Below are 19,841 nucleotides of genomic sequence, written 5' to 3'. Positions count from 1 at the left end.
ACCTTCATTTCATTATGGCTGCTTTAGCAACACACCTTAAGCTACTGTGTAGTGGGTCCCATTTAGAAGTGGCTACTTCATTCGCGCTTTCCTTGACTCATGGAGCTGCGTGAATTTTATTACAACTTTTCGCCACGATATGGCAGTTTAAGTCCGCTTAATACTGTAATTGGCGTAAGCCATTGGTTTCCAAAGGAGATTTTATTTGTGTCGCCAGCATAGCCTATTGACAATTTATGTTGATCTAGTTTGTTAGTTACAGTTTTGTCATAACTCCCTGATGCATTTCTGCATTTAGAATAGCCAGAGCGTGGATATCTCAATCGGAAAATTAAACAATATCGGGCGCCTATGGACTAGGCTGGGTGAACCCAGCCTGATCTGCCCGCTATTTATTTTTTGATTTCTTAAAAGATTGAGCTTGGTCTGGTGAAAGCCAGACTAGCCATGGACCTCAGTTACACAATGCAAGGGAACATGAATCAGCCTATATTTGCACGAACAATAACGGACAACAGCTCTTCAACTTTGTCCCGTTAAAATGTGTATGAACAGTCTAGCGACGCATTTCATCAAGGCACATGTGGACATGTCAGTTATTTGCACCACTGGTTAGATGTAAAACAGCATTTCGTTTCAGACTACTGTTACTTAATTTGTGCATTAACAATAACGTTTCAGACTACTGTTACTTAATTTGTGCATTGACAATAAAGTATCACATGAACTAAAGATGACTAAAATCTTATGTAGAAGAAGAAACATTCACAAAAAATCCATCCATCCAAAAATGACCTTTGTTTTTGATAGCTGTTGAAAACGGCATGGAACTGACAGATGTTTTTGTTTATAAATAAATAAATAACATTATGCTGATACCTTTTGCTTTTCCCAAATACAATGTAGCCTACAGGTGTAAGTGACCTTTCATCAATCCAGTTGCCATGGATGAACTGGGATGAACTGCCCTACTTGTGATTGTTTAGAGATTTTAAAGGTTTTATAACAATGCTACATCTTCTTTGGCTATTCTACAATCTATTCACCTTTTCAGCACCAGTAGGCTACTTTCTGTGCAGCCGCACACACACACTCAGGCATGCCAAACAAGCATACACAAAAGTTTCAAGAGTGGGGGATGGAGTAAAATATGGAGACAAATTGAAGTGTGATTTCTTTTCGCGGAACGGATTGTACAGGACTGAGCGGCGGTCATATTTTGTACCGCTATGCGGTACATCTAGTTTAAGTTTGAGTGCCATACTTCGAGGTCGTTTCGTTTTTCGGCAAGCGATAGCTCAATATATATTTGGAAATATAAGCTACTAAATTGCAGCAGCAAGCAGCCTACAATTATAACTGGTCTAGGTTGCCTTATCATGAACTTTAACTGTTGTCAATTTAGTAGGCCTATTTAATTAACAATCATCACATTGAGATAGCATAGTTTGAATAATGAACTGAACCTTCTCTGAACTCCAAATATCAATTCAGCAAATTACTTTAATGACATATGTGATATAATAAGCCTACATTACCAGGGTTGGGTAGTAACGGATTACATGTAATCTGGATTACGTAATCAGATTACAAAAATCAAGTAACTATAATCAGCCCATATTACAATAAAAAAAATTTGTAATCAGATTACAGTTACATTGTTGGGGATTACCTGATTACATTTTATCATGCAAGCAATGCAACTTTTTAATGAAAGCCTAGTTATCTTTTAATTCGACAAGCTTCGGGCTTGCCGGTTCGATCCCCGACCAGTAGAAAAAATGTGGGCGGGAGAAGTGGTTGAGCACTGCTCTCCCATGCCCACATCCACGACTGAAGTGCCCTTGAGTAAGGCACCTAAACCCTCATTGATCCCCGAGCGCCATTGTAGCAGACAGCTCACTGCTCCGGGTTGGTGTGTGCTTCACCTCACTGTGTGCTCATTGTGTGCTTCACCTCACTGTGTGTTCACTGTGCTTCACTAATTCGCGGATTGGGAGACCAAATTTCCCTCACGGGATCAAAAGAGTATCTATACTTACTTACTAACTTATTTACTATTGGGGCAGGTCTCTCTGCACACTGCCTGATCTTTTCCTCCTAATCTTAATGTAGCCTCTTGTGTTACCATTTACTTTGAGAAAGTCACCAGGTCCCCCTGGTTGAAAAACATCCCAAAGGAATAATTTTCTCACCCCCACAATTGAAATGGACATGGTGTCATTCAATCTCAGGCCATGTCCCTGGTTCAAAAAAATCCAGCGAAAGCTAAATTCATTGTCCAGGTGTGCCCTTATAAAGGTTAAGCTGAGTTGTGCATGTTTGGAGAATAGTGATCCATGATCACATCCATGATGACTAAGGCTACGTTTATACAGTGACGATGAAAAGAGAAGACGCAGAAGTGGCGTCTCGTCTTCATTTTTTTATTCGCGTTTAGACGAGCATTCTCAGGGGGAAATCTTTGTTTATATGAAGACGCAAGAGTATGTGATATTCGATTGGATATGCATTCCAGACCGCTGGGTGGTGGTGTGATAGAACCCCGGTACGTCACGCGCAGACATTCTAATTTGACAGTTTAGCCAGAGAGGTAATCAAGGATCTTTGGTTTAGCCGTTTAGACGGAGACGCAACCCGGGTCGTCTTCAAAACGCTACACTCTGGAAGGAGTCTTCAGATTTTTGCGTCTTCAAGCCCCGATGGCGGGGTCGCCGTGTAAACGAAAGGCACTTATGATAAAATATTTTGTCGTCTTCCTTCGCAGTCGTTCTCGTATAAACGGCCCCTAAGTGATCAATTTTGGGGGAAATTTCTACCACCAAAATACCACCCCCAAAGTGGAGAATAGCTATAGAAATGTATCAGTTTTGGGTTTTCAGACAATGGGACCTGGTGAACTTTAAGTAAATGGTAACACTAAAACAAGGGGCTACATTAAGATTTTTGGAGGAAAAGATCAGTTAATTCACACAGGAATGCTTTACTCAGAGCAAAGAGATTTCTTAGATGTAATGAAATAATAAACAGAAAAATAGAATGAGAATTCTTTCATCAATTCAGTGGTGGTGTCTTTTACTTAAGGGACATATTTATTGCAGTAATCTAAAAGTAATCCTAAAGTAATCAGATTACGTTACATGTTTTTGGTAATCCTGATTACGTTACTGATTACAAAAAATGCCATGTAATTTGTAGTCAGTAATGGATTACATTTCAAAGTAATCTGACCCAACCCTGTACATTACAATGATACAATGACTTAGCCTATGCAGGCTACCTACTGTTTCAAACACCTTACCATGACGTGTTATTTTTATTGTTTATTTTGCAGCCAATATCGTGTAGGTATTTTGGCTATAGCCTACTCCTACTACCCTGCTTATGATTTGACATAGGACGGCAGAATGCCCCATTATTACCATAAAGGGATGTTGATTTATTTGCTGATACAGTAGAGCCTAGATCATAATTTAACGCTCTTGCATGAGCGAGAGAAAAGCCTTTATGACATATGACATGGAGACATCGCTGCCAAACTCGGGACATGTAACTTGATTTTAGAAGAGTGCTCTATAAATAAAGATTATCATTATTATGATTTATGATGATGATCAAAAAAGGTGAACTCAGCTTCATAAGTGTGCAAATAATGCATCACAATAGGATATTTACCCAAGAACTCATGACACTCATGCATTAATGACAGGATGATGTTTGCATCTGTAGCTGGTGCCTTATACTGTATGTAGCAGTGCAAACTGAGGTCTTACAGCGTTCTTTCCTCTCCACAGGGTGATACGCCAAAGCACCGTGCAGAGAAGGCCAAGGACACAGAGCTGGCAGCCTATCTGGAGAACCGTCAGCATTACCAGATGATCCAGCGAGAGGACCAAGAGACTGCAGTGTGATGGATAACCTGGCCTTTTCTCACTTTGAAGCCTCCTTTACTTGTGCCAAACCAATGCCAACCAAATATATGGAAACTCATGGAATTTGTAGCTTTGGTGGGAATGCATTTCAATGCCTTCTTCTAGACAGGCGAGAGCAGCCTGAGAGTGTGGCTAATGAGTGGTGTTCTACTAACATAAGCAATGTATGTGCAAAATTAGCAGATCCTATTTATTTATTGTACTGCCAAAAGCATAGTATTTGTTTATGTGTATGTGTGCATAGGATGTTGTATCTTTGTGTGTGTGTGTGTGTGTGTGTGTGTGTGTGTGTGTGTGTGTGTGTGTGTGTGTGTGTGTGTGTGTGTGTGTGTGTGTGTGTGTGTGTGATTAGAAGAAATTAAGTGTATTGTTTAGACTTCAAAGTTCATGTTGAGCTGCAAAACTTAATGTTAGATTGTTAGATGAGTTGAGTTCAAAGAAAACTTGGGGATGACATGGGTTTTGAGCTGGGTCAGCTAAAGATGAAAAATGTAATTTGAATTAAAGAAATTACTTTTCAGTTGCTGTTATCCTGAACCTGTCAACCTCTTACATGGATAGGGGAGATTGAAATATTCTTAAGAGATCAGTTTTAGATTTCAAAAGGATAACATTTAGCGTCTTTATTGCTATCGACTATCTGTATGATGATGATGGCATAGAGTCGGTGGTGTCAGATCTTCATTAGTTAAATACTGCTGTTAAGCTTGCATTCATGTCACTTCTCTTTACACTGTATTCTTTCTCTACACAAAATTCACCATCATTACATAGGAGGGTAACACACTGAAGGTCCCTATATTAGTGTAAACCTCTATTTTTTTTTTTTTTTTTTGCTACTTTACGTTATATAGCTTCCAATGGTTTGTTGGTTGGCTTCCTTATGGTTTCCATAAGAACATAGTAAATGGTACTGTAAGTGTATCTTAGAAGCCATCTGTCAAAGCAGTTTTGCACTGTAGGTTAAATTGCCTTGAATATATTTTCTCTCTATGGCTGATTATTGGAATTTCTACTTGATGTACTAAAGTAATGGTTTATTTCATATGACATTTTACGGTAAATGGATGTTTGTATATTTTTTAGCAATGAATTTCTGTGTTGTCATGTTTGTATTATAAAACCAATTGTAAATTTGATATATTTTTTTCTCAAAGTACAGAGCATTTTTTTCTCTGTTACACCTACTTGTGTGTGTACTCACTTCTTTAATGATTTTGATCTTCAAAAACTTCATAGAAGTATGTCAGCTTTTGCTGTAAAATTATAGATGAAAGGATATTATTATTATCATTATTATTTGTGGATACTATTTATTTTCAACGAGTATTAAACTTGCAACATCAGATTTGAAACAATACTAAACATTAAACATTTCATTCATATAATTATGTACTGCTTCACACATAATTCTGTAGAGTAGTGGTAGTTTGTTTTTGTGTACATGTACATGTATTATTTTTTCCTTTTCTATCAGTTTTCAGTGATCTTATTTTGTGGTTCTCTGGTCCCCCAATCCAAATAGCTTGTTTAAATACAAGCAGTGTCAGGTACCCACATCACTCTCACAACATCCTGGACAAATTGTTTCACTACATAGGAAAGATGAATGGGGATCCACCATGTAGCATGGCGCTCTGTCATGTGCCAGCCCGCATTTCTTTCCTTGATACAGAAGCAAACTGAAAAAAGTAAGGCATAGTGTTAGCATAGTGTGGGAATAAGTGTTAAGGCAAAACATAAAGCTTTTTATTCACTATAGGAATTGACTGGCAAAATGTCCATGGTTTCCACAATATGATCTTAATTGAAAGACGAATAAAAAATGAAATTATATTTTCTATTCTCCATCACCACTAGCAGGTACTACTATTGCATATTTTGTGCATTCCTTACTAAATAGCTTTTAATAACATTAACATTTTTATTTTTATTAATTATATTACAATACGGTCCAGTGTCCATTTAGAATATAACACTACTGTCACAATAAAACACTGCTCTTTCAAATTTCAATATAACTAATATTGTAATCTTGTATTCCATTATTGCTCCAGATCAAAATAAGTATGAAGAAGACACAAAAGGGCTTAGGGCGCTCAGGAGACTTCAGATAATTATAAGTACAGTATGATTTGAATGTCCTAATTATTACAGCACGAGTACGAAAGACTGCTTTGAAGCAGTCGTTTTGGCTCAATACTCAAATGTTTGAAGGGCTGTAGATTTGTTTTTTTATTTCATCTAGATCTACTGACCTTGTAAAATATCAAAAGACCAAATATAATGCACCTTTTGCACAGTTTATTGCGTCCTGTCACTTCAATATCCCATTGAGCAGGTTGCAAATGGAGAATCCTTTAATATGAAGTTTTAACTGCTCTGGCATGTACATAGCCTATTATTTCAAATCAGCTACTGTACCCTTGAACATGAATGTTGTGTGGTGTATGAACCATCTAAAAGAAACAGGAGCTCAGAAACTTCTGTGGTGGTGTTCATGGGTGACTAATACAGTATTTATACGGACTAAGACATAATCACATTCAACATGCTGTGACAAGATGTACATTTTAGATACTGATGCTAACCATGACATGGACTCAGTGACATGGACTGTGACTATCAGAAAAGGATACATTTTAAACCACATATTAATACAGTGAAACTTAAGATTGATTTGATTTACATGTATGTTTGTTGTCATTTTCAATTTGAGATACTAATTTGTTGCATGCAATACAGGACTCAGGTCTCTGCTCCGTGCCCAATAGATGTTTAAGCAGACTGGCCAGTGAGTAATTGATCAATACACTGTAGGAACACAAACTGTAGGTGTCTGTAAACCCAGCTTATTATGAAAAACAAGGATGACCCTCTTTTGCAGAGGTGGTGTTTCCATTACCTGTTTTTGTGTGGTTTATTTATCAGAGTGGTGTATGAAGGACTTTTCCTCTCGTTTGAGAACATAAATACTCATAATAGTCATGAGCATAGAACATGCACTCTTAAAACAAATGTGTTGGAAACGACACAAACAATGTTGCTCCTATCTGGACACAGATGTGTTACAAGACAATGCAAGTTGTGTTATTTTCAACACAAATTGTGTAACAAATAACAAAAGCAATGTGTTGGAAACAACACAAACTGCGTTGTCCCTATCTGGACACAGATGTGTTAAAAACAAGGCAAGTTGTGTTGTTTTCAACACATTTGTTTCATTAATTCATTATTCACAAAACTATTCACAGCAATCTAGGTTTAATAGGCTACATTTATTTATTGATCTACCTATTTGTTTAGTTACCTAATGTATTGATAATGAGCACCATGTTGATGTGCTTTACAGAACCTGAGGCAACGATTTTCATGACAATGAGAAGGAAAGAAAGTCCCTTTTCACAAGGCGAAACTTTGTGCAACAGATTCAGAGACTATGATGATGAGAGCAGAGGGGGGTGAGCAAAGTCCAGTATACATTATGGATAGATGCTGCACTGAGGTATTTATACATCTGATCTGTGAAAGGAGGAAATCCTGAATAAAATTGATCGTTTTGATAAATATTAATATTGTTATATCATGTGTTTTATCTTATTAAAGGCATTTCTTAGATGATTTAGGATTTTTTGATAATTTATTTTTATTATATTAAACCACAGTCTCTCACGACATCCATGTTTGAACAGCTTGAGAAGTTTTTGCAAGTTGCTGTGCAATTCAGGACATAAAAACATGAATTATACTAAAATAAATAAGGAGAGAATGTCTATCACAGTGCAAGTTACAACTGAGATCCGACAACAAAAAGATTCTTCACATTTCAATATCTGCAATTGTTCACTGTAGCCTACTCTACTGATTTTTTTTGTATTGGTAGTATTTAGATTTTACCTGATTTTAAGATTTAAAAAAAAAATCACTATAATAAACTATCGATCACTAATGACCATTTTTATATGGAAATGGGGCCCCTTCACATTTTTATGAAAGTGAATGTGTTACAAATGTTTGATGAAAATGCTCTCATAGACGTACCATTTGTATTTAGAATTTTTAAGACCAGTTCTTATTTGACAAGAAAGCGAAAGAAAGTCTTTAATCATTACTTGTCTGCTTGCTTGGATTATTAATTTCTGTAGCCTATAACTATAACGATAAAAGTGTCCACACTGACCAACGATAAGGAAAGTATCTCTGTGTTGCATGTGATGGCTAAAATTTGATGGATTCTGATTGGCTGTAAGATTTTATCGTTCTCAAAATCGCTCAAAAGTGATTCCCAATAGTTTTCTTCATGTCGTTATAGTTATAGATTATGTGTGGAGGTTGTCATTCTTAGCTAGAATAATATTGTTTTGGCAATATCGTTATAGTTATCGTTCTTGGTGTGAATGACCAAAAAAAAGAGTCAGGTTCTGTCTTTGTTAACATTGCAAGAACCATTTGGAGCTACAGGACAGAGAGGGCTTTTGTCTTGTGAAATATCTGACTCGTATACTATGTAACAAGGACAAATAAGGGGAAATCAAGACAAAATGTTGTAACTTCAGGATGTAGGGTTGGGAGCACACATCAATGTGTTTGCTCTAAGGGTTTGCTCATGCCCTGTTTGGTCCATGACACCTAATTACTTCTTCAATGAAAGCAAACAGATTTAGTAGGTCAACATAGTACTTTCTGTACTGGCTTTAACAGAGCATTAACTATGCGCTCCAGCACCCTTACTGACTTTGTGTCACTGTTGCTCTCATTTGAGATGAAGCCCTGTTGAAGAGAGCTCTTACCAAAACCAGAGTGGGTTTAATGAGCAAGGGCTGTCAGGTAACAGCTCTCTGTGTAAGTTCTAATTTCCTGCGTTTTAGACTAAATAAGATGGGATAAGCCTAAAAGTAAAGTCACAGGGCAAGATTTTTGTTATGTGATCCTAACTTTTGTTTGCATTTTATATTTCCATTTTGTGGAAGGAAGGACCATGTGGATGAAGTAAAAAAAAGAAAAACCGGGCATGCAATCAGGGTGTCCTGCATCAAAAGTCATTAGAAATGTACATTCTGCTGCTGAACTGGCAGAGTATAAAATCATGAATTAATTGGCAAAAATGTCGCTCTGTGTGAAAGCACTTTTCCCGAAATGGTGGCTGGGGGAAAAATGAGCCAGAGCATTAAGCCGCATTCAGACAGGAAGAAACTAGTGAGAGAGACATGGATTGTTGCACAACAAAGTTTAACACTTACTATTATTATTATTATGTTTTGAGGCAACAAGGCATGGGCACTGAAGGAATTGGCAGCTGTCTGTATGCGGCTCTAGGGGCAAGTTTAACAGCTGGTTTATCATACCCCGTCATGTTTACATGAGGTTCAGTAAATATCAGAAAAATATTAATTGTATGTTATATGTGTATCTACCTAATCTTATCCCATTAGGTTTCTTTTCTTATTGAGGAGCAAGCAGTGAAGCTTTGTTGGCACCCATTATGGTCACCCACCCACGTGTTTAGGCTTGTCACAAATACCAATTAATTTCCTGATCACAATTATTTGACCTGAAAACACAGCACACCAATCCTGTGTTGACCATAAGGGTTCCCCACACCCCCTGTCCCTATTAAGTTATACTGCATTAGCCCAACCGTCATTCATAAAAACAGACACACATACGCAAACAGTCCACTGGAATTAATACTGCTCCATTAGACCCTCCCGTGAAAATAGACAGTGGAGCAGGCATTCAAAAGTCCAGTAAAAAGTCTGTGTTAGCTCGGACTAGCCAAACATAGCATAGGGCTGCTCCACAGGGTACTTTGTGTGCTATTACATTGTGGAGTTTTTTGCATCCGCCTCATCCATTAATTCCATATATTGTGAAATGTCGGCACCTCTGCATTAGGCCTATTGAATAGAATTTAAGTTAAAAGAACTAGGGCCTACATTGCGTTACCTGTGCTTTTATCTCATTTAATAACTTTCTTCTCATATACTAATTTTTAATGTACTATTCCATCAACCTGCCCAGGAACTACAGGTGGAAAATAGCAATCTGCTAAAACCTGGCACAATCCATATTTTCTTGTTGTAGGCCTACAAGGTTAATGTCTTATTGTGCGCTGTCCCTGTCTTGAAATAAATAAATTACAAATTACAAACCTTAACAGCCCGTTTCCATCATGCAATTTTCCAGGTCATTTTATCCGGTCAGGACAAGCTCTCAGTTTGTTATGAATAGAATAGAATTCTTTATTGCCATTGTACAGGATACAACAAAATTGGATGGCATTCCTCTTGATGCTTTATTTAAGCAATGTGACACGAGTGGGAGTGTGGATGGTAAAGGATATTGCCACGGCTGTTATTCGGCCGTAGGTACGAGGCTGAAGGCCGAGTAGCCTACCGAAAGCAATTACAGCCGTTGCGTAACGTAGGCCTAATAATTTTATGAAATAAAGCCAATCATGAAATAACTTGCCAATAATGTAATAGCATTTCTGAACCAATAACTTCATAACTTTTTGCCAATCATGTAATAAGTTATTACATTATTGGTTGGTTATTACGTTGTTGGTTGGGTTAAAAAAAATGTAATAGGCCTAACTGCAGCCAATTATGTAAAAACATACTAATAACACTTTATTTAAGGTTTATTTACTGGATATAAAGTGTCACTACGGCACTGTACTTTCAAACTCTACCTTCAAATAACTGCTTAAAAACATGACCATTCAAACACTCCTGCACTCTGTCTCTCGGAGATAGGATTATTTATTATGACCGCCGCTAGCGTAGCTAGCATTGTGGTCGTAAACAAGTTGTCAAAACAATGTTCCTTTTATTTCCTTCCTGAATTTTTGGGCAACGATTCCCGGGACTTCGAAACACCGGGGCTCATGAAACTTGGTGGGCATGTAGCCCCACTACACTTTTACAGAAAATAAACGTTTGTCCCCAGGGGACACTACGCACTGGGGCCCCCCTGAAAGCCAAATGCTAAATGTTTTTGCTAGATAATACCCGAACCGCTCCCAAGATGACAAAATGTTGTGGTATGTTGGTCTCAAGGGCCCGCATCAACCTAGCCCATAACCACTCATTTGGGATTTGCATATGCAAAAACATGCAACTTCAATTGCCACTATATATTTACATATATATACACTATATATTATGTAAATGAGTTTGGATTCTTCCAGGCTACAAAACGTTACCCATACAGTAAGTATCCAAATCGTTCAGATGAAAATTATGTTGCCTAATCTCAATAGGAAATTGTAGCTCAGCAACACTGCCCGGCAACGTTGCCCAAAAATTGTCCCGTGTTTCATCACCTTACGATAGAAAAAATATCAATAATAAACATCATACATTGAATCGAGTTCTATAAAACACCACTGTTACAGGTAATATACATGTTAACATGTGTAGGGATGTGGGTGTGGGTGTGTGAATGTGTGTATGTGTGACTGTGTGACATTTAGTACCAAATATAAGATATGAATATCAGGCCTAAATTTGGGGTGGAGCAGAGGTGGGTGCTCAGTGTCTCCAAGGGGTCCTTTGGCTGGTTGAGGACTTATTACATTATTGGCAAGTTATTACATTATTGGCTTTATTACATTAAAATTATTATGTTATTGGCCGTTATTACATTATTGGCTTTTACAAATCTTTTCCTCTTCTGTGCATTCTCATCAAATGTTTTACCTTGTTACATGTATTAGATCAGGGATTACATAGAAACGGTTAAAAAAGAAAGAAACGGAAACGGAAACACGTTCATCCAAAAAATGTGTTTGTTTCTGTTTCCGTTTCTTTTTTTTTAACCGTTTCTACTGTAGAAACAAAACCAATTTCACTTGTTCTGGATTGAAAACACTATTTTTAGTCAAAAATTGAAGAAAAGGAGAGTGCTGCGTTGGGACAATTGTTTGAAGAAAACATCAGGTGCTCATCAGAAAGGACATGAGAACTTCAATTTTTAGCTTGTGACTATCCCCAAAGTATGAAGGCCCTATAGGTTCCTTGTTGAAGGTGGTAGTCTTAAAAATCCGAGGCACACTGATGTTGATGAAAGAAGTTAAAAATCCTTTATTTTAAGGGATAACGCCTACGCGTTTCGACTACAAATCAGTCTTCATCAGGGCAAACTTTGTTACTTTTTACAAAGGTGCTTTTAAAATGGATTCCATGTCATGTGACAAAGTGGAATGGCCAATCAGAATCAGTGCATTGTGAAATGCTTTTGAAACATAAAAGTCCCATCACCATTTTGCACAATAGACAATATACAATAACAAAAAATAACAGAAAATAACAAAACTGTCTACTATCTGATAGGACCCAGATAAGTTCTCAGTTTCAAAAATGCATTGAGAGAGGCCAAGTCCTAAGTCCTAATGGCAAAGTGCCTGGATACAGACAACTATAAGTGCCTGGGCACAGACAAACAGGTAAACATAGTGTAGCCTTTGAATATTAGAAGACTATGGCAATGTTCATTTAGAGTCATCACATTCAGTAGTAGTATCACATATAAGGCAGTCCATGATATAACATTACAGACTTAAAAAATAAGACAGTAGGCAAACAAGGGGTACTTCATAGAAAAGGAGAAAAGTCAATTTCTTCATTTAGTCCAGGATAGGATGTGGCCCTCAATATATGGATCCAAAAAGTTTCCCTCTGTAAGAGCCGTTTCAGTCTATCTCTCCCTGGTGCTTTTTGGAATTATTTCAATAGCCATGGCTTTTAGAGTCATGTGGTTAGTATGGCCAGCATTTTTGTAGTGTTGAGCCATTGGATAGTTGGGATTCTGTGTTTTGATAGCATTCTTATGTTCAGCCAGTCTTTGACGCAATTTTCGTTTGGTGCGGCCCACATAAAAACATCCACATTCACATTCTAATCTATACACCACAAATGTTGAGTTACAGTTGGCAAAGTCACGACAATAAAAGACTCTCTGTGTAAAAACATCCACAAACTTGTCCTCCCTCTTAATGTTATCACAATGATTGCAGCCACCACACCTGTAGGTGCCTTTTGGCTTAGGGAAGTATAGCTTGGGTTTCTCAGCTGGTAAGTGGCTTTTGACCAAACTGTCTTTGAGTGTTGGTGCCCTTCGAAAGGAGACAGTTGGAAAATCTGCAAACAATGAGGAGAGGGTGTCATCGCTCAATAATATGTCCCAGTTTTGTGTGATTATATTTTTAACTTTATAGGCCATGTTGCTGTATTGTGTAGAGAAAAATGTTCTAGTGTCTCGTTGTGATTTCAATTGTGTTCTTTTTGACATCAGTTGTTTTCTCTTTAGAGATTTTGTTTTAGTCAAGGCCGTCGCTAAAACTTTATTTTCATAGCCTCTTTGTTTGAATCTGTGAAACATATCATCAGCCTGGTGTTCAAAGTCCCCATCTTCATCACATGTCCTTCTCAGTCTTTACTAATACTAGTAATACACTATTTTTAGTTTTTGATAACCGGTTAGTAATGGGATTTATCGTTCCGATTAACCTTTCTTTGAATATTATTCAAAAGTCCATATAGGATTAGTCCAACACAGTGTTCCCCAGAGCCCTTATAGGATACATTTGGTCAGATTTTATAAATCAGTGTCTCCACTATATAGACCTACTAGTTGATAAAAAGGATTTTCGTATCCATACCAACACTAACTGCCTTTTCCAAGTATGTAGCCTAAATTACTGAAACATTATGTGAAATAACATAGGCTACCAGAGACACTAGGAGATAGGCCTGTCATGCAATTGGTAGCACCACACATAGGTTAGGTTATTACTGGGGTTAAAGCAAGGACATTTTCTGTCCCTGAAATCAGGCTAGCAGACATTTTTGAAGATCTAATAATATATAGGCTAATTGCCTACTTTTAAATCTCACCCCACACCTGAATCAATTTTTAACAGTTAGCCTTGATATCTACAGTATGTGCTTTGATTTAAGCTTTAAGGATGTTGGGCAAAAAGCCTATTTGTAAAGGCATTTTAAAGCCATTTAGAGGAGAGGCCTTAGAACACTGGAACAGGGACGAAAAAGTATGTTTTTGCTCAGAACAAACCAATATGAAAATCATTCTGTTTTTAGTCCCTGACACGGATAACCTATGATGCACCACACTAATGCAGTGCCAACCCACGCAGTAACTATACTAGTGAGTGCCATCACTAAAAAAATTTATTAAATGTAAGTTTAGAACATTGACAATAACAAAAAATGTGCACAACAATATTAATAATAGCAATTTGTATAAAAACAACAATTATCTCTGTAATAGCAATAATAATAACTATAATATATCAACATTAAAATACATTAACAGAACACACGTTTTGAAGAGGTGCTGAGTTTTGAATGCTTCTTGAATAAACAGAATTGGGTAGGTCCTATTATCGAGGTACCCTAAAGAGGAAAACCATTGTAATCTCGTCATATGGAGACAAGGCAAAGACAATGAACAACAGGTGTAAGAGACCTGAATAATAGCATTAAGGGTGCAGTGAAGAGTAATCAGATAATCACCAGAAATATGCCATATTTTGCTAGGCTAGCTGCATCACCTCCATCTGGATCATCTGCAACGGTTTCACTTGTCTGCTAATCATGAAATACTGTACCCAGGGCTTGGCCAACAATTTAGAAGCATATAGCACGAGTGATCCAAATATTGAGCACTAAACAAGACATCAACAGAGGACACATGCTTAGAGAAAGGTTTAGAAAGGTTATAGAAGGTTTCTTTTTTCGCAGACAAAAGGCTGAATATACTTCTCATCACATGGACAAATTAAATGTCATAGGCCAAAACACCTACACTTTGCTTTTCCTAGCAATCCATTTCAATACCTGAAAATGAACAGTGTTTCTTCTGTCCTTTGTAGATGTCTGTCTTTTGCTGAACTAGGAAAATATTTTTTTTCACAAAAAGAAAGTTGCATTGAATTTATTCAATGACTCAATACTGTGTCTTTTAGTGATACAAAATGTATTGTTTGTTCATTTCACAATTAATTTCCTGTTTCAACAAATGCAAGACAATCATCCATTGCTTTTATGAAATGTCTGCACTTTTTGGTTACACTTTACTTGAAGGTATCTACATACAGTAAGAGTGACATGACACTGTCATGAATGTGTCATTAACATTATAAACAAGTCATAAATGTTTATGCATAACGCTTCTGTTACTCGCTTCTGTCAAGTGTCATTCGGTCATGACAAGTTAGATAGTGTTACTGTTAGGGTTATGACAGTGTCAAGTCACTCTCATGTAGATACCTAAAGTAAAGTGTTACCCACTTTTATATGAAATGCATTGATCTTCTGAGTCATTAGAAGAATAGTTCAGTATTTTCTGGCTAATCCAGTAAGCCAGTTGTGTGGACAAATTTAGGATGCAGTGGTATGTGATTGGTGCCATGGGATTGGAAGAGTGGACCTATGAAATGTATTACAGTTCAATGTTCAACGAACACAAATCATATCCTCTATCTTTATTGTTTGAAATAAAGGCTTGTTTTTTGTTTCACATACAATGTCAAAGTTTATTTGGTTTTGCTTTGCAACCTAACTTGAAAATGTAACTAGCTTGGTGTTTCATGAGCGTGCTAAACTATCAATAACACAACTTGCTTTACAACTTTGCATGATCTGATATCATTTGGAATGTATACAGTATATACAGATTGCTCAGTCTCTCTCTATATATATATATGTGTGTGTGTGTGTGTGTGTGTGTGTGTGTGTGTGTGTGTGTGTGTGTTTAAATGGAATGTAAATAGCAAATTATTTTATTGAATATATGTTGTCCTACTGGTAGTCAAAGCTTTCCTTTCACAAATCTGGTACACAATCTCAGAGGAATCACAGAATCACACACACACACACACAGACTCTACACTGCTTTTCAAAAGCTTGGGTTCACATAGGCTTACACATTTTATTGTTTTCAAAGGAAAAGCTAATTTTCACCAAATTAACAGAAATACCTATATTCTTATGTTCCTATATTTATTTATCAGATTCAATTTGCTAATCCAAGTTTAACATTTTAAAAGGCTAATTGGTTAGAAAAGAGAAAAGCGTCTTGCAAATATGTTAGCGCAGCTGAAAACTGCTGCTCTGGTTAAATTAATGATTCAACTGGCCTTCATTAGAGTAGTTTCTGGTGCACCAGCAAAAGGCACACAATGATCAGAAACAGAAAGGTGTCAATCTATTCTTGTTTTGAGAAATGAAGGCTATTTCATGAACAAAATGGCCAAGAAACTGAAGCTCTTATACAATGTTGTGTGCTACTCTCTTGACAGAACAGTGCAAATTGGCTTTGAAATTAAAGGCCCCAGTAGACAACTAATGGACAATAAATTAGAGTGTGTAGTTTAAGATGCTTCACAGGTCCTCAACTGGCAGTTTTTATTAAATAGGACCCACAAAACACTTGTGACTTCAAGATGCTGGCCTTCTACTGTATACAGAGTTGTACAGAAACCATATTTTATTTATATTTTCCTGGCCAACAAATAGAAAAGATTAAGATGAGCTAAACATTAGAGACAGTGGGCGGAGGAAGACTGGAAAAAAATGACAGACAAATCTAAGGTGTACAGATCACATAGAAGAACCTTACTGAGATGCTGACCAAACGCTGGAGGAGTGTTTGACTCCATCTGTCAAGCATGGTGGAGGGACTGTAGTGGTCTGGGGGTGTTTTGATTGAAGTAAAATGAAAATGTGTACAGGATAAAAGTAATCTTTAAGAAACTGGCTATCACTTCAGTTTGCAATACCATGCCACACTTTGTGGACATTTCTTGACTGTCCTCAAGACTCACAACTGTAGGGAAAAAGTAGTCAGCTGGTATTCTGTCTGGATTGGAGTGAATTGAAATTTGTTAGAAACCCCAAACTTTTGAACGGCATGTTATATATATATCATATTTGTTATTTACATTCCATGTCATGATTGCACGTTGTTGACCATTCCATGTTTACAAATGAAAGATTTTGTGTTTTATCATTTTGCATACCGACATTAACACACTTGATATATATCTTATTTACAAACATTGTATTAATAACATAAGTGCAAGAAAAGTACAAACATCCAAATATTAAATACTGAAGGAGAGAATAATATTGAGCATTCATTATAATACACCAGCCATATATTTACACATTCATTTAATACCTTTCTGGTCACAGGAGGCCATTTATAAAATTTAGGTTGACTTGATTGTACAGGTGATATCACCAGAATTATGTTTTCTTACTGGTAAAACACAAAACACAAACATTTATCAGTTATTGGATTCAGTCTGAAAGCTCAGGATTACAATTCATATTTGGAGAGACCTCCTTCATCAGTCTCTCTCTCACACACACGTGCGCGCACACACACACACACACACACAGATGCACTCACGTGTGTGTTTATGATAAATACATTAGTGTAAGCAAAGTCTGTGGTTAAGTGAATTGAACAATATGTATATTAGGGGTGTAGTATACATGTATTCATATATTCATGCTTTTGATACACATTACAAACAAAAAATACAGTGAATTACTTTACTTTAATGCTTTGTTTAGATATATTAAAACACGGAGTAAATGATTATTATCTCCTCTTGACTAACTAGAATAAAATGGGTATTAATCAAGCTAATGCTAGGTCCTTGCTTATTTTTCACATCCTCATGTCCCATGTCAGCTTTCTTTACTTACAAACAAGAAAGAGTCCCCACACTCTGATCTGGAGTTGTCGGTTTATTCTTTTTTTTTTGTAAATAGTGTCAACCTAAACTGTCAAGCACCAATCGAGGGAAAGGAATGCCAGAATGTAGTGTCTACTAATCATTGCCCAGCTTTCTAACCACTAATTAAACATGGTGAGAGACTTGCATAATCAAAGGAACCTTTGTATCCTAGGTAGTAACCTAATATATTGATTCCCCCCAAAAAATTCAACCTGAACTGTTTTTTATATTTAGAAATGCATGTTATACTTATGTACCCAGCACGGAAAAAGACTCTTTTTATTTTTAAGAACAACATTGGCACAACTTTTGCCTTGTTTTAATTCATCATGTACAAGTTGTACAAGTGCCTTTTTTAAGTTGTCATTTTTACCAGTTATGAATCATGAACTGTATGATTACAATTTTCACAATAAATTAAGTTAAAGATGCTGCTAATTGCTTTCAGATTAGATGATTATCTTACTTTCACATGCTCAAAAAGATTAAGGGCCATATTTTAGCAATCTGAAACACCTAGTCAGAGACGCAAGGTTTAAAGACATTTAGGGCATGTCCAGACCACATTCGCTAATTTAACGGTGTGCTTTTGTGATCAGACAACGGGCGCATTGTTCAAAAGAGTTGTTCTTATGTTTCTTAATCAGTCATGGGTGTGTTTTGGTCGTAACATCCTTCAAACCAAAGAGAGTGATATCTGTCATTCCCATTAAGAGCCAGCAATGCAGCGTGTCTGTATTTTGACAGTCAGCACATCTGAAGGAATCTGCTTGCATGATTTCACTAATACTAAGTATAAGTATATATACTCTATTGATCCCGTGAGGGAAATTTGGTCTCTGCATTTATCCTAATCCATAAATTAGTGAAACACACTCAGCAGACAGTAAACACACAGTGAGATGAAGCACACACTAATCCCAGCGCAGTGAGCTGCCTGCAACCACAGCGGCGCTCGGGGAGCAGTGAGAGGTTAGCTGCCTTGCTCAAGGGCACTTCAGCCATGCCTACTGGTCGGGGTTCGAACCGGCAACCCTCCGGTTACAAGTCCGAAACGCTAACCAGTAGGCCACGACTGCCCATACTTGCTTTACTAAAACCTGTGTGTGACTAGCAGAGTGCCTACATGCATCGGCACTCACCCATTATTTGAACCCATAGGCCAACTGAACTGAAACTAACTTCACATGGTCTCATAGGCAATGACAATGCAGTTCTACACAGTTATTTACATTCAATATTGACTGACAAGGGGTTACAATCTAAAACATAGCCTGAAAAAAGCTAAACTTACCACAGAAGTTTGTATGACTGAATAAAAACCCTAAAGATATTCATCCCGAAAATGAGTTGTTACCTGGGACTTGTGCTTAAGGGCTGCTTATATCTTGTCTTCACTGCTGTGATTAATATGCGCTTTTCTCCATAGACCAGGTTTTTCTTGGTCAGTAGTGTAATGATTTTTAGTGGGTGTAAGATAGCGATTTTTGGATCATGTGCCTGACCACATCTATTTTTTTTTTCATTGACACACCCATGGCCGCAATGGAAATGGAGCTTGGCACCATGTTGCACCGAGTGTAAGATGGGCCCTAAATGTCTTTGGGACTCCTGGGCTCTGTTGATTACAATGGTTAGAGTTTCAACATGATTCAGCTGAATGAACAAATCAGCAAGGTTGTAATGAGATTGAAATCCCTGTCTCCATTTGTTTTGTATATCTAAGCAAGTGATGCTAGCATTGCATATAGCACCTTTAAGTTCTTTTGTATCTTTCCATGTGTTTTGTTTGTGTAATTCTGAAATGTTATTCACTTCAGAATAAAGATACATTCCAATGATTTTGTACGGTTAGACCCCTAATAATGTCATGTATGTTAAGTATTTTGCCAAGGTTGTAATAGCACTCTCTCACACACACACACACGCACACACACACACACACACACACACACACACACACACACACACACACACACACACACACACACACATACACACACACAAATACACACACACACACACACACACACACTACAAACAATACACACATACAGTACATTCAGGATATATATGTGTGAGAGTGTGTGTGTGTGTGTGTGTGTGTGTGTGTGTGTGTGTGTGTGTGTGTGTGT

At 37.2% G+C, this 19,841-nt stretch overlaps 1 protein-coding gene across 8 annotated transcripts in view; it reads left to right on the top strand.

Annotated features, from left to right (window-relative positions):
• dgkza (diacylglycerol kinase, zeta a) overlaps positions 1-5,071 on the top strand; it is a 129,698-nt gene extending 124,627 nt beyond the window's left edge. For all 8 annotated transcript variants that reach the window (XM_076287645.1, XM_076287646.1, XM_076287649.1 and 5 more), the window contains one exon: positions 3,795-5,071. In XM_076287645.1, coding sequence (XP_076143760.1) covers positions 3,795-3,911 — 117 coding nt within the window. In that variant the 3' untranslated portion in view covers positions 3,912-5,071. The remainder of the gene's footprint in view (positions 1-3,794) is intronic.
• The last annotated feature ends 14,770 nt before the right edge of the window (positions 5,072-19,841 follow it).

The sequence above is a fragment of the Alosa pseudoharengus genome, unplaced genomic scaffold (genome assembly GCF_046254945.1).
Source record: "Alosa pseudoharengus isolate Yale_2024_CS ecotype anadromous, Long Island Sound unplaced genomic scaffold, YU_APseudo_1.1 YU_APseudo_1.1_scf_16, whole genome shotgun sequence".
Lineage (NCBI taxonomy): Eukaryota > Metazoa > Chordata > Actinopteri > Clupeiformes > Clupeidae > Alosa > Alosa pseudoharengus.
This window is presented reverse-complemented; position numbering and strand designations above follow the sequence as displayed.